The following is a 16,255-nucleotide window of genomic DNA, read 5'->3' on the forward strand; positions in this document are numbered from 1 at the left end:
TTTCCTATATTACAAACTCACAAGCATTATTGCAAAACGTTTCGCTCACAAAAAAACAACGTGTAAAGGTCTTAAACTGACATGCAATCATTCAAAAATGCAAATGAAAGTCGAAACAAGCTTTTTCAGTAAAAAGTAAATTAGTTGTTCTACACTAACAACCATGTATTTCTATCTCTACCTCCTCACGGTAAAGGTAATATATATTCAGTCACAGGTATGACATTACAGGCAACAATGTCCTTGAGGTTAAATTGCACCAACTACAAATGTCAAGCTCTGTTAAAAATTCATTGTATTGATTTGGCTGACAGCAGAGACCCTCAGGTCCCTTCTAGTATTTGTCCAATAAGTCACAAGAGTGCGATCTAAAGGAATACTATAGATATCTATTCAGTTCATCTCATTTTCTTAGGGGTTGTGTATTAGAACTGGAATTATTATCTATAAAGGGCCCTTCCAGATCAATAGTCCTTCTTCCTCCAGAGAAATATGCCTTGAGTTTTTCAATGAGGGCGACTGATTGTAAACTCCAAGCCATGGTACATTTGGTGTCATTTAATGAACGCAGTAGAATAGGTGCGTCATCTAATTCAATAATGACCTCCATAAAACACATGGTGCTGTGGAGAGATACATGACGCCATCATGTCCTGGATTATGTCACCGCTGTCTGTATCATTTTTAGTGCGGCTGGTATTGAGATTCAAACACGGTGGACATGATTTAATCAATCCTTTTAGAGCCCAAGCTCCTCAACTGTGGGTCACCACGCAAAATGAGTTATGGGATTGTTTCCATTACAGGACTAATGGCAATGCCTTTCAATTTAAGTATGTTCTTGTGGGCCGAAATGAAATTGCATTATGACTCCTCAGTGCAAAGATAAAAAACAAACAAATATTGTTCTGTTAAGTCATTTGACATTATAATTAATGAACAGTTTATATAACTGATAGTTTTAGGTTGATTTGGTCTGAAGTTATTGTTGGTAATAAAATTGTTTGCAGTTTTAAGTAATTATCTGAATGCACAATCAATTTCTCAGAATACTGCTGGAGATACACATACTACTTACATTAGGCCAAAGTATTCACTACCAATGTGAGTACAGTAAGGCTGTGTAGGAATACTTTGGAGTGGATCCTTAATGCTAAATGTAGCTACATAACTACACATCCTCACTGCTTCTCCATCTCTTTATAGACATACAGACATCTCTCCTCCTTTTAGAAGGTGATAAAAGATGGCTGCCACACAACAGCTAAAGTGACATATATAATTAATTGTTTCCTTTTCTTGAGAGATCTCGAAAAGGAGCGAAAAATGATTAAATAAGTAGTAAGGTTGTAAGTTATAATTAAAGTGTATTGATCAGTGTTTCTTCCAAACCAAAATGTTTCTTTCATTCTTAAAAAAGAATCTTCAGTGAACACGATCAAGTCCTTCAAACCAGATATTAGTTAAATCTTCAGAGTTTTTGTTTTTCTTCAAAAATGGCAACAATAAAATGCTACAAAGACCCGGTGTGTTAAGTCCAGTTTTCATCATCATGTCTCGTGGTCACAGGGACCCGTTGATGATCTCTCTGCTGCCGCTGCTCTCGGCCGGCTGACTGGGTGGATCCATTGGATTGTCATGGTGATTACCTTTGATTTGTACCTGTCTGTTCTCAAGGTGACTCATTTTGACACGTCCCCTCTCTTGGTAACTTGCTATACTTGGCACCAGTCCACTTCCCTTGCCTTGGTGACCAATTTTGCTTAATCTGTCGTCATGGAGCTTAGTTTTAACTGGCGTCTGTCCAGCATCTTTGTGACTGTGTCTCATTGGTGCTGGTCCGTTATCATGCTGGCCCGCTCTGATAGGCACTGGTCCATTGTCTAGGTGGCCAGTTTTGAGTGGCAGGTTGCTCTGGTGCTTGTTGCAGACGGGGATCTTATTGGCTTGTAGTGAAAGGGTGTAACGTGAAAACCAGTCCCTCTCGAATGTAGCCTTTAGCTGCTCCACCACCGTAGAGTTCCTCTCCTCGAAGCCCTCTGGCTGACTGATCACCAGGCCTGCTCCTGCATTAAATGTAAACTCATTCCCCACCCAGTCCAGGTTACCTGTCAGGTCACAGAGGAAGAAGCAAAGAAGTTACCACACCACTTAAAAAAACATGCTATGATGAGCGAATAACTTTTTGGTTTGTCAGTGGATATATATATTGAATCAAAGACCATTCTCTTTTTTAAAGCGCTGTGTTTTCAACTTCTAGAAAACATACATTTTGAAATCGCTGACCCTTTTGAGAAATACTTTGCTTTCTTTCTGAGAGTTAGACGTTGAGAAGATGATGATAAGATTAATAACACTTTCATGTCTGTATGTTAAAGCAAAGAGCTGGAGCCAGGAGGTGATTAGCTAAGCTAAGCATTAAGACTGGAATCAAGGGGAAACAGCTAGCCTGGCTCTTTCCAAACTTCAAAAATAAGAATATCAGTAACAGCAAAGCTTCCTATAATTAATTACAGTGTGAATCTCTAGGCACACTAATGTTAAAGCAATTTGTATTTGAGATCTGCATGAGGTGAGCAGAGACATGTAGGACACAGCCATAAAGTCTGGTCCATGAGCTCACCTAAATAAATGGCTCTGTCCGTCACCATAAACCTGTTGTGGTTTATTCCCTGGAGACTGCCGTCCCTCTGCTCTCTGGGGTTGAAGAACTTCTAAACACACTCACACACACACACACACACACACACACACACACACACACACACACACACACACACACACACACACACACACACACACACACACACACACACACACACACACACAGACACACACAGACAGTGGTGAATCGTGCATTGATAAAGCATGTCTGCACATTTAAAAATAGTGCGCAGTGGCCTTGTACTTACAGCTTCCAGTGAGCAGTTGTCCTGCTCCATGCACAGACTCCTCAGGGACCAGAGGAAGTTGACAGTAAGTGGATGAGTCTTTTCCCAGCAACTTATCAGCAGCCGGACCCGGACCTTCCTCAGGATCAGAGCCTCCCGGATAAGACTGTCGATACGGGACCAGTACCTTGGCATGGATACAAACACACAGACAAGTATGGGCGCACAGAGTTTGATCACTTGAACCAAAGCATCCAAGCTTTTGATAAAAAAGTATAAAAAATAAAAAAAAAACATATCCAAAGAAATTTTGAAGGAAAACAAGTCAGAAAGTGACACAGTGGCTCTAACCTGTGAGCGTTGTGGTTGAAGAGGGGCAGGTAATCGATGATGGAGATATATATGAAATGGCGGGCCTCCTGGATGACCCTGGAAATGGCTTCAAGATCACTACTACGATGTTTGGGGAGAAAAACATCTGGGGAGGTCTGTCAGAGGAAAGGCAGTTAGTGTCAGATGTTTATTACCACAGTGATTACCTCATTTTCTGCACTGTTATCATCACAGCAACCAACTCATCATCTAAATTGTTCACCAAAATGACCATTAAGATTTGATTGCCTTTGTTTTATGAGCGTGACTCTGTGCATGTCTTGAACCTTTCTTTAATATCTTGCTTTCAGTCACATGTGAATATTTAACTGTGTGTTGCTTTGTGTAATGATATTTGTCCTCATCTGCTGCAGGTTGGATGACATCACCATCACTCATCAGCAGGAAGAACTTGACACTGAAAGACACAGTGTCCTGCAGAGAAACTCTGTATGAAAATGTTCCTAAATGTCACCTCCACTGGAGATAGTTTCTACACTTCAGTGTGTTGCATTTTAAAAAGTTAGGGTCCCTTGCTCAATTTGAAGACCTTGCAAATTTCCCCGCTGCGGGACTAATAAAGGATTATCTTATCTTATCTTACCCATGTTACACCAACAAAGGTATTTTCACTTGTTCAGCCTGATTAGACCTATTTTCAGGACAGTGTGGGTGTGTACACAATGTGCTTGATTTACATCTCCCTCAATCTCCTGCTGCATCTGTTAAGGTGAGATATATAGTATCTTTACTGTCCTGATTGGTGACATCCCATAAAACCATGGGCTGAGGTCTAAGCAATCAGAGTAACTCAAAACACCTGTGTGGGTGTGCAGGGCTTTTAGTATTTTGGGCTTTGTGAAATCGCACACCTTTTACTTCATCCCTGTTTACTATATATATATTTGATGCTGATATTCGAGACAACTTGGAGGTCTTAAATTTCACGGCTGACCGTGACAACTTGATGTTTCTTTTGGCAAGTGTACACTTTCTGGCATTTTTAACATTTTACCTGATAACTTCTGTGCAGAGAAAATAATTCCAAAATTGTTGACTGTAACCAGCTTCCTACTAACACGCTGACATTTACATGCATAACAGGTTTTACTATAAGACCAAATGCATTATCCTTATTAAATACAGGCATATATATTTATGTTGCCATTTAGTTGATGGTTTACCATTTACAATGTGCACTTTAAGTTCACAAGCAGGAAGTCCCACTTTGAGTGGTGTTCAGTTGTCATTTTTCTAGTAGGAGGTCGGAAATGTCCTAGTTCCGAGTTATCTGGAACGCAGTATAGATATAGAAAGCTTTGTGTGTCTTAACTCATACACAAAAGAGCTTTTCATGGGAGACATTTTGACATGTGCACAGGTGGAACAAAGTTCCTTAACGATGGCTCAGTTCCATTAGGTGTCCCAGCCGTCATTAATGTTAACAGTTACACCTGCAGCGCCTTTAGATGTCATAACTGAATCTCACTATCTGCTCTAACATCCTGTTTCAAAGAAGAAGACATTGAATTATGTGAGCCACCGATTAGCCTACATAATATCCTTTTGAATGTAGGTAATGGAAGGAAATTCAATGTAATTATCTGATATGGAAACGTTGTGGTTGACTTGAGCTGTTAAAGTGAAACTTAAGACCACGAAGGCTAACCTTTTGTTGCAGAGTGAAGAAGGAAAGTCATTCACAGATGTCTCATGTTGTAAATGATTACTTTACTGTAAGCATCACTTAAAATAAATGTTTAGTTTTTTGGAATCTTACTTTTTTATACAAGCCTTCCCTTTACTTTATCAATTTTTTATTTTTGTTTATTTATTTAACATCTATTGGCATAGCAACCTTATCCACGATGTATTAATCAGGTAAAAAAACAGGTTTTCCCTGAGCTAATGAACAATACCAACTCCTTTTATAACTGTAACTCACAGAGACGTAGGCCTGAGCCTTTGTGCTGTTGAGAGTGAGCTCCAGCGGTGCGTCCCTGCTAAAGAGGGCAAAGACTCGCTTGGACCAGAAGGAGGGGATGAAGTCTCTGTACTGGAGCCCCCAGTAGAGGCTGAACACTTTGTGGAGGTCCAGAGCCAGACAGCTGCAGTCGTACACCAACACACCCAGCTCCTTCCTCTGGAGAACAAACACAACCTCTGTTAGATCACGTTTACGTCAGAATCTTTTGTAATTATCATGAACATTAACATAATTTATTTCGAGATCAGCAAAGATGCTGTCCGTCATCTCCATCAACAACAGATTTTTTTTCTTTTCAAGTAATCCTAATTTATTTTTACTCCCTCAGCACATTTAAAAAATCAATTCCCCCCCCCAAGTCTCCTCCCATTACAGGACTTCAATCATCTTCTTCCACTTCAGCAGGGTTTGAGAGGACACTACAGTGTTTCTTCTCTTTGTTCTAAATTTTCTGTCTTTGCTCTATGCTGCATTTTCATTTCAAAAGAGTCACTTTTTCATTTCAGTTTCTAAATTTCCTTCTCTTTCACTCCTTGCATTCGTTTGTCTCCAGGCAGAGTTTACATGAGCAAAGTATTCCTAAATAAAGCTTAGATCCCACATACTATGGTCTTACCTGAAACAACCTAATGTATCTGCCTAAAAAAACACACCAATGCCCTCTGTTTCTCTAGGTGTCTAAAGATAGATAATGCTGGTCAACAAATGAGTCTGAACTGTGCTAGAATCTCAGCTTTGAAGAAGAAGATGAAAGAACAGGACACTTTTTATTTCCACCTTGCATGCTCCTACTAAACTAAACCCCACACCCATTCACTCCCCCATTCCTAACACTTTTTGAGAAGACGACACTGACTTATGCACAAATATAATCTTTCATAAGGTGTACACATGTAAGTTTGCATGTATAGTATGTATCAGTAAGTAAATCAAATGTATCCTTTAACATATCAACAAAAATCTAAATACACAATCAAAAAATGCAACCTTTAGGCACCTGTAAACATCCATCTAAAATAATTGTTTAAATTAAAGGACTTACATGTGTTTAATAGATATATTAAATATATATTTGCCAAATTAATAAACAGGCAATTATGACATTATTGTAAATTATTTCAGATGATGCCGTTTTCAAGAGGGACACTCATATGCATGAGAGGTCTGGGAACTTCAAATAAAACGCCGTACTGTTGAGTCTGAGCCAGTAGGACATCATCAAAGCACTTTACATCAGGGGATGACAACAAAATGACAACAGAGGGTGTAATTTGAGAAGTTACAGGACTGTGATGTAGCAATTTATCAAATGTCTCTGAGTATGCATATGTTAAAGTATGAGTATGTGTGTGCTGGTGGATCTTAAATACTGTGGCAAGGGATCTCCAGTCCATGCTGGCGCTGCCGATGTAGAAATGTTTCCGGTCGACCACCCAGAAGGAGGACTGGAGGTTGCCGTTGGTCAGCGCTGTCGTGTTCAGATAGTGGATTTCAGCATCTAGAATTAGAGAGAATTAGAAAGAAACAGAAACAGAGATCCAGTTAAAGACAAAGAGAGACTGAAACAGAGGAAGTCACATGTGAGACAATGAGAAGGATAAAGGCTGATCTAGCCACAGACAAGACAAATGAAGGGAAAGATGGAAAGAGACTGAGGGATTGACAGAGCTGAACAGAACAAATAGGGAGAGGAAGCAGTCATGTTTGAACACAGACACACAGAATGTATAATACAGTGAGAGGAGGGAGCTGACTGTGTTTGGCGAGCATCCTGAGCTCAGTCGAGTCGATCATCCCGCTGGAGATCTTCAGCTGGATTCCTTTAGCATGCAGTCCTTGGAGCCTGGACAGCAGAGCCCTGCCCTGAGGGACACACATCAGAAAACATCTGCTGTCACATGAAATTCATGCTGTGTGTTCAGACAAGGTTCCTTTGTATTATTTACCATAGATTGTCTTTAATATGGAGACACCGTGAGCAGTCGTTTATGTGCTATTTCTGTGCTACTTTTCCCAGCAACTGTGATGTCTAATAATGGTTATAATATTAATTTCCTCTGTGACTTTGGAGGGAGTTTTCCAAAGCTTATGTAATTATATCATCAGGGTTACTTTAGCATGGGCTCGGTGGTTCAAATTTCTATCAGACAGCTTGTAAAAAAAACAGGGATGTGGAGAAACCATGGGGGTTTACCAAGCCAAGAGTTCTAATGAAATCCGCTATCAAGTTGCACTAAATGTGAAATGTAGGATCCAGTGTTTCTTAGACTTTAACCATATGTCTACCTCAGTCTGAATATCTCTATATATTAGGGATGCCAAGGGTTAACCCCTGAGAACATTTTTGAACAGTTACTTATGCTGGATTTTCAGGTCTATATATCAATTTTATAAAACAATGTTAACCATCTGAGCTGTTCAGAAAGGACAAACTGCGGCAAGATCCTTGGCGCCGATCCTGGTGTGTGTGTGTCTGTGTGTGTGTCTGTGTGTCCAGCTCTTATTTTATATGGTCCAGCTGTGTCGCTGGGCAGTAAGTCCCCCAATTTTATGTAATGCAGTACTAAGTCACTACTGCATCTTTAAAGTGTACAATAAAATCTAACCCGTGTTCAGCTGTTATTGTCCTGTTTGTTTTTAAAGAAGTCTGAAGAACTACACCATTTAATGTCTCCGCAGGTAGCAGCCAACCCAGACAGTGACTCAAGATGCTCATTGTCTTACACGGCACAGTTCAGGGACACGTTTGAATATCTCGAATTCCCCACATTTTTATGATTTGAGGTGATATCGCTGATGTTTCCTTTTTTAAACATTTGAATGTGACAGCTAAAAGTTAACGCCAGCTAAACTTTTGACTTGAGTTATCACACTGTTAATAATTCTGATGATTTTTATGTCCATTAACTCGACAGATGTTCACACTAATTGGACACAAACAGATATAAAGAGACGTGCGGTGCACAGGCCTGCTACTGATACCTCCACCTCCACGTCTTGTGACTTTACTGTTACAGTATATTTAATTTTTCGGTCTAACCTCCCTCCAGATGAATTATTCTTTTGGCAGCTTTTTTGCAGAGAGCTGGAGGCTGAAGGGCTATTAGATCCCCTCTGCCCTGAGGCCTTGGAAAGGAGCTGTTACTGTCCAATCAACAGCCTGAGGTTTTCATTAGTCCTGAAAAGCTCTATTCTATGAAACAGATTTGTGTGTGTGTGTTTGTGTGTGTGTGTGTGTGTGTGTGTGTGTGTGTGTGTGTGTGTGTGTGTGTGTGTGTGTGTGTGTGTGTGTGTGTGTGTGTGTGTGTGTGTGTGTGTGTGTGTGTGTGTGTGTGTGCACAGCCTTGCCAGCCCTCCAGGCAACTGTCAATAACACACATCCAGTTCAAACCCAAAATGAATATCTCATTTCTAGCACCCTGAAAAAAAGTCAGTCCAGACTAGTATTTTACCAGTAAGTGATTCTACAGGGACAGCTATTGATTTTCTGCTCTGATGTTCATTCATGTCTGTTCACTTACAGTATACCATGCTGCCATTTGGTCTACTTCAGTGTCTAATTTGGCTGAGGCAGAACATATATGATAAATATGAGATCAGGCAGCTGTGTAAACTGCTTAATGCAAATCACATCAACTGTTCTTGCATGTATTATCATCAGTGGTGGAAAGTTGCTAAAGACATCCACTCAACTACAATTTTCAGACCCCTGCACTTTACTTGCATATTTCCATTGTTTACATATCTACTCCACTACAGTTCAGAGGAAGTTATTGTATTTTTGACTCCACTTCACTTATTTGACACCTGTAGTTGCTGTTGATTATTCAGATTAAACTTTTATGAGAATAGGAGATTCTCTCAAAGGTACAGTGCATTCCAATACCCATACTACCCCTCTACTTAATATGCAAGAAACAATTATTATATTATTGTTTGTTCCAATACATAGTATGTCAAATGCAGTATCTGCACAATGGAAAAATGAGCAAAGCCTCAAAGTTTAAGGTGCAATATTATGATGAGGTAGTATGTCACATTTGAATGCATCATATATGCAACATTAAGTACTTTATAGGGGCAGCTACAGTAGAAGTAAAAAAAAGTATGTGATTTGTAATGCAGCTGTGGTGTTCAAGTCATGGGTGGAGATACTCAGATAGTGAGCAGTTTATTCTAATGAACCTGCATGTGACACAGTAAGGAAAGATACATCTGCATTACTTGTTGAATCACATATTTTCTGATCTAAGCAGCCCACAAAAAAATACTGATTAGGTTGTAATATTTTATAGTTTTTGGTTGAAGGCACTCCAGATGCCCAAACGTGTGTCCACAAGCACTGAAAAAGAGATTTTTTCTTTTAGTTTAAGGATCCAAGTACATCTTTTTATCACTGATTATTATGTAGAAGAGGCAAAGACATGAAGAAGAGACAGGGAAAAGGTAAAACAGACACAAAATCTAAATAAATCCCACAGCTTCTGCAGAGCTGAGTCTCTGTAGGCTTGCTCTGGTTTTACCTGTCTGGCAGCAGGCTGGAAGCTGGATTCATAATCGGAGGAGTTGAGGAGCCACAGTGGGGAAACTATCTCCACGACCCGGATAGCTCGGTCCAGTAAGTTGTACAGCCCCACTAAGAGAGGTAGATTTGATGTGCCATCGTCTAGGAAGGAGATGTCTTCTGGAATATTCTCCACAAGCATTGCTCTGTGGAAAAAAACAAGTAAAAAAAACAAGTAAATTAGGAACATAAGAAAAAGGACCTTCATTATATAAAATTGCAAAAGAGCATCATTAGGCTGAGAGGCATAGAGACCTGCTAATGGAAAAATGCTGAGGAAATGAATGGGAGGTTTGTGTTCTTTCACAAAGCAATTATCTGTTTGCATTAGTAGCAGAATTATTATGAGCTTGGGTGCCACAAATATGAGGTTATATTCCTTCCGTCCTGCTACTGACAAATTAGCTACCAGGACCCTTCCTCTGGATCGTTAGCTTAATGAGAGTTATTACGATTCCTTGACCACACATGCCCTTTGATGATTCCACCAAGCATCATTAAATATTGTACAGGTTGCGTCTGGCAGGGGCTGTGAATAATTAAAGTTTGATGGGCATGAGTTGTCAGCAATGCAGATTCAATTACACCTAGTCAGGGATAAGGGACTCATTTTTGCTGTAATATTGCTTGTTCATCATTTACACTAGCTATCACACAGTGCATTAATGTAATAATCAGCACTCTGATGTAGTATGATATACTACAGCAAGCATAATGAATTCATATACGGAGGTAATATCACTCTGTATGACGGAATCAGTGGATTTCATCCAGAATAAACATATATCCTTGGGATTGCCTCTTTAAGCTTCAGTGCAGTCAGGTATTTTTATTGATCATAAAACTGTCCCATCAAATTGAAAAGGATATTTATTTGAAAAAAATGAGGTTGTTTTGCATTATAATGTTTTGTATATATGACTGTGAATATCCTTGCACTTTCTGCCAAGGTGTAATGTCAATTTATCTGGCCAACCATGACTCTGAGCTCAAATAATGCATCTCCAGTTACCATTTTACTTCTCCAAAATGCCTGAAAGCGACAGAGGCATTAGCGCTGGAGTCAACAGACTGAATTAGCCGTGGCAGCTTTAGATCTGCAGCCACACAGAACCAGCCTATTACCAAGCTCCAATGCTCCCCACATGCTCTATGTGTCTGGCTTAGATATCGATTTCTGCCAACAAGATTTTACAAGAGAAATAAAAATGGGCAGAGGGGTGTTCACTGAGACGAACCCAGATACAAATTCTGCACCTCAATGGTTGATTAAGTTTCTGGATAAAATGCTTTCCAAGAAACTCCGAACTACTTCTGCACAAGACTTACTAAATTCCTAGTAAGGTGATGCATTTTATAAGAAATGTTATATTAAATATACTTAGTTTGGTGGTTCCTTAAGGGCATGGAGTTAAAAGGTGCCTATAGTGAGAAATCTATCTCAATAAACATGAGTTTATTATTATAATCTGTGTTATTAATTTTGCTGGTCGGTCACATGAATGTGCTGCAAACCTGATATATCCGACGTGGTAAAAGAAAAAACTGATTTATTTCATCTCTAAATTATGATGCATCAGAATACTTACTAGTCTACATAAAAACTTCAATATGAAAACAATTAATACTGGACTGTGTGTTCCTGTTTCCTCGTCCACAACTTAAAAACAATACACTGTTAAAGTACACTGAAAGGTGAGCTGTAATCTGGGACAATTTCCAAATTGATAAAATCTTTGATACACTTAACATATTATAACAGTTGCCTCCAGAAGACAACGTAACACTATCATTCATTTTAAGTCATATTCATGGCCAAAATTCACTAAATGCTCCACTATGTTCACCAGCAAGTTGCTAACTGTGTGCAGTGGGTTTATCAGACTTTTCTCTGAAAACTGTTGCCTGCTGCTGCAGGACCAAAGCTGATAAGAGCAGTGAGTGTGAACTAAAACAGTAAAGTTGCACACCAAAAACAATAAGTTGAAAGACACAAATGATGCATGAAGAGAAGCTGCTGAGACAGCTGAGTGCTAATTCTCTTGGGTTCCTCACTACGAGTGACCCGTTTCTCATTACACAGTCATTTGATCCATTATAAGTATGACACTATTGCATTAGCTTTTGTAGTGGAGGATGTTTTTGTTGTAATTGTGTATTGATTAGCCAACTAATAAAACATTATGTTTAGTGGTTGTTGCAGCAAGATGGCAACGACCAAAGAACAAGATGGCAATGGCCAAAAATGACAACCTCAAGGCTTTAAACAGGAAGTCCACAAACAAATGAGATTCTTCAGGGTGACTGAGTCCACTTTGTATCTACAGTCTATGATTGGAATGTAGTGGGTATAGCCTTTATCATGTTATGTTAAAGTATACTTTATGTTTTCCTCTTTTTGAATAATAATTTTATTGTATTAAAGATTTAGTTTGTTTTTCTACTGTTTTAAAAACAGTAGATTCTGTGCTTGTGGACTCCCTAGCGAGGACTCTGTAATACCAAACAGATCTTAGCACCCGGACCAGTCAGAGCACATGGTCAGCTGAACTGTGACAGCTCAGTGTCTATCAAGTGCCTCACTCAAGGGCACACTGGCGGAGCATGTGCTGCAGGTGATAATGTACTTGCATCCCATTGAGGGGCCTGTTGCCAGCTCACAGCTTGAAAATGTATTCCTGGCCAAAGTTATGCTACGTCAGGTTTTGAAAAGTAGCCAAAGGTCAAACTGTAGGACTCACACCCTCTGTGATCATAACATGCTGATTTCTCCTCATTGAAATGACAGTCAACATGTTAGAGTTTTGGAGAATCTTGAGTAAAAGTTGGCTCATGTGTTGCTGAGGTTGGATATTCTTGCAAACTGGAGAGAGTGAGTAAAATGAAAAGAGGAGTGCAACAAGGCACAAACAAACCAACGCATCGGGCTGTGATGAAATTATAGAGAAGATTAACGTTCACATCACACAGTCCGCTTTGTTCTGAAGACAGCAGAAACTAGCACAGCCACAGTAAACACCTCACAATGAGGGGGAAAAAACAACGTTGGACAGAAAACGGATGGAAGAGAAATGGAGAGGTAATCTTATTTTGAAAGAAATCCTCTCAGTCCACTGTAATGACCGGGAGATATGATGAATGGTGCTTCTGAGTCGTTTAACCAGGCAGACAGGCTTTGGTATTAAAAACGGAGAAAGCAGTGAGGTAGTTGTCTCTGCCTGCAAGTGCTTCATCGATTTATGCGGTCTGTGATGCCCACTGCCCTTCTCCTCCATTATAACCCATCTGCACGCTCATGGGTGTGATTCATCTGCAGAAGCCGATACCTAAGTGGTGTAACTTCACGATGTGTGTGTGTGTGTGTGTGTGTGTGTGTGTGTGTGTGTGTGTGTGTGTGTGTGTGTGTGTGTGTGTGTGTGTGTGTGTGTGTGTGTGTGTGTGTGTGTGTGCATACATGAGACAGCAAGACAGAGAGAGAGAGTGTGTGTGTCTGAATGTAAAATTCATCACTCTCTGAATGATAAAAGATTCACATCTTCACAGTGTGGTAGGTGGGTCAACCCAGTTGGATCAAAAATGATAAACTCTCCTTTCTGATGTTTTATTCCAAAAAGCAGAACATAATAACATTTCTCACACCACAACAGAGCTGTCAGGGCTGAGTTTACATGTTGAACAAACGCATCATATAAAACTATACTGCATATAAAAATGCCAATAACACATGTAAATGCTCGGGATATTGTGTTCCTGCTGTACTAAGTGACAGCATGAGCCGTGCCAGTATCAGTCCGTGACATCTGATATAAATCATCCTCCCTCTCATGAGCTGCCCTGAGCTCTGGGTATACAGCAGCCAGGACATTAATATGGATATCACAGGCGCTGCTGCTGCATGCTGCTCATTTTAAAGGTGGCTAAATGCCACGTCCAGTGTTTCAGCGGTTACAACCAGAACCCCTGTTGTCCTAGCACGCACACCTTATATGCAAATTACAATCCATTACCTGAAACTTGAGCCACTTAATGAAATGCTTCTTTAGCCGTGATCCTCCCATGATGTGTTTTATGTCTATGTCTATGTCTATGACGACCGCTTTTCTTGGGTGTTCCTTCATATTTTGAGAAACGGCCAATAGTTTGCACCCACTTATCAGAGCTCACTACTACCTAAGTCATTTGTTAGTTTCAAAGGTTTATCCCAATTAACATAATTACTAGCTTGAAACTAGCTGATAGTAACTAAGTAGTCAGGAGGACTTTACAAAGTAATTTTTATTTACAATCGTGCTGCCCATCCTGCTAAGAAACATATTCTAACAAAAACATTTTGAGTGACTTTTAAGTAGCACAGTTATATGTATGTAATGTAGTTAAATATTTATAATACTTGTTTTTGATCTTGTTTTTTACTATGTCTCTTGTTTGCACTATACTCTATGCTGCTGTAATCCTGTACATATCCCCGCTGCAGGACTAATAAAGGATTATCTTACCTTATCTTATCTTATCATATGAACCTATTAAATTCCATCATGCAACGCGCAATATATTAAAACGATCAATATGTTAACATTCAACGTACAGTCATGCTGCCTGTCGCTGTCGCTCAAATTTAAAATATACTTTCGATGTTGAATCCTGGAGCAGCCGACTGTCACAATTTTTGGCTGCAGTAAGTCTGGCCCCCCCAAGTTGTTATTGCCCTAACTGTAAATCAATACTAACCTGCTTATCAGCCGTCGGACGCCAGGCAATTCCTAATGTACATCAGGGATACATCAGATGAGAGAGTTTAAACTGCTACCACTTTGCTCCAACAACTGAGCAACACCCACTGATGTTAAGAGGTATAATTTTTACTGCAGTCACAGCTGAAGTTGTTCGTCCTCAGAGAGAATAATATAAATCAAATGAATTATGTGATTGATTGTACTGCCAAACAAAGACATAAAGTGATCTTCTTCCTCTATCTTCATCTTTAAATATATTTTTCTAAAGCAGATGCACAGCAGCAGCCACTCATCCCCCGTCTCCTGTCCCCGAGATGCAAGCGTTAGCATTGTTCATTATGCAGAAAAAAATAGATTAAAGGGAAATTTACATAACAAAACAGCTGTGTGTGACAAACAACATCACAAACGCAAAAATCTGCTGAGTCATTATTTGAGCTGCTAAAAGGCTCAAAGAGATCATTTTCAAGGCGTGAATATGACTGAAAAGGGCTTTAGAAGCATTCCTTTGATGAATTACAAGCACCTTTAGGAATTTAAGTGAGCATCAGCAAGCCTCAGTGCACTCCATTATAAATCTGTCACTTTTCCTATTTTGTACTGGAACTCGTTTTGAGGAAAATATTTTATGAAATCATTAATAATGGGACACTTGGACACACGTTATAGCTCTTTCCAATGATGCATGTCGCAGTAAAAGATCATTATTTTAGCTTATGGGATATAAGACAGTGAACCGTTGGAAAAATGGCAGCAGTTTGAGTCTTGAGCTGCAGATAACAGCTGATGAATCTGTTCATCTTTTACTCATTCCAACCCTAAATGTACCCTGATATCCTCTTCTTTTTCTTCTTCTCCCTTCACTCAGCAGCCCTCCCTCCGCCTCGTATTTATCCCCCCCGAGTTCTCTGAAAGGTTTTTAAATGGCAAATTTGGGGAAAAAGGAGGGAGAAACTAGATGGACACGGACAGAACAAAAGAGGCAGAGAGAGGGAAGTAATTGGAGGCTGAATGGTAAATTGGGAGAGTCTAATGGAGGGGAACCAGTGAAGGAAGTAGAGAGCAGGGATTGCTGTATCAGAGAAAATGACTGCTGACAACCAGTTTCACTCTGGACCACCAAGACATACTGCAGTGGCTTTTTTTTTCTTCTTGGGATCCATATTCTTAAAACATAAATAGGAGGAAAATTGCTTAAGTCTGATATAAAGTTACTTTCAGAAGAGCCTGGTCATCATTTCAGCACAACGAGGAAGGCTTCAGGATGAGGCAGCACAGGTTTGTTTTCTATTGTGTGCATTTACTATTTTTTTTAAAGTTTTTTTTTTTTTGGTGCCAGCGGGTTAGACCTGCTGGATTGCAACAGGGCGCCGACTGGGATTGATTTATGGTTTGAAACTGGAGCCAAAAAAACAATCTGAGTTTCTAGCATTGGAAGCTGTTGGAATGAGTTTACATCTTGAAGGCCAAGGCAAGCCAAGTGGGTTAAAGGAAATGTGGGTTTAATTTCTAGAAGCTACTGGCACCGATGGCATAAGCAAGAGTACCTGTATCATGTCAACCATGGTTTAAAAAGGTTTATATATTACAATGCAATAGTTTTACTGCTTTGCGACTACTACACCTGCGCAAATAAGACAAAAAGAAACCCTGTCCATCTCAAAGCACCAACAAAAAAAGAAAAATGCACTTCCAATGAGCCTTATCG

General features: G+C 39.7%; 1 protein-coding gene across 1 annotated transcript in view; it reads right to left on the reverse strand.

Annotated features, from left to right (window-relative positions):
* Positions 1–1,506: 1,506 nt before the first annotated feature.
* Positions 1,507–16,255, reverse strand: part of LOC129092596 (inactive phospholipase D5-like) — a 52,895-nt gene continuing 38,146 nt past the window's right edge. The window contains exons 3-10 of the mRNA XM_054600599.1: positions 9,774–9,960; positions 7,005–7,113; positions 6,621–6,748; positions 5,209–5,406; positions 3,243–3,379; positions 2,913–3,078; positions 2,624–2,714; positions 1,507–2,108 (exon numbers count right to left, since the gene is read on the reverse strand). Coding sequence (XP_054456574.1) covers positions 1,564–2,108; positions 2,624–2,714; positions 2,913–3,078; positions 3,243–3,379; positions 5,209–5,406; positions 6,621–6,748; positions 7,005–7,113; positions 9,774–9,960 — 1,561 coding nt within the window. The 3' untranslated portion in view covers positions 1,507–1,563. The remainder of the gene's footprint in view (positions 2,109–2,623; positions 2,715–2,912; positions 3,079–3,242; positions 3,380–5,208; positions 5,407–6,620; positions 6,749–7,004; positions 7,114–9,773; positions 9,961–16,255) is intronic.

Source organism: Anoplopoma fimbria, chromosome 6 (genome assembly GCF_027596085.1).
Source record: "Anoplopoma fimbria isolate UVic2021 breed Golden Eagle Sablefish chromosome 6, Afim_UVic_2022, whole genome shotgun sequence".
Taxonomy (NCBI): Eukaryota; Metazoa; Chordata; class Actinopteri; order Perciformes; family Anoplopomatidae; genus Anoplopoma; species Anoplopoma fimbria.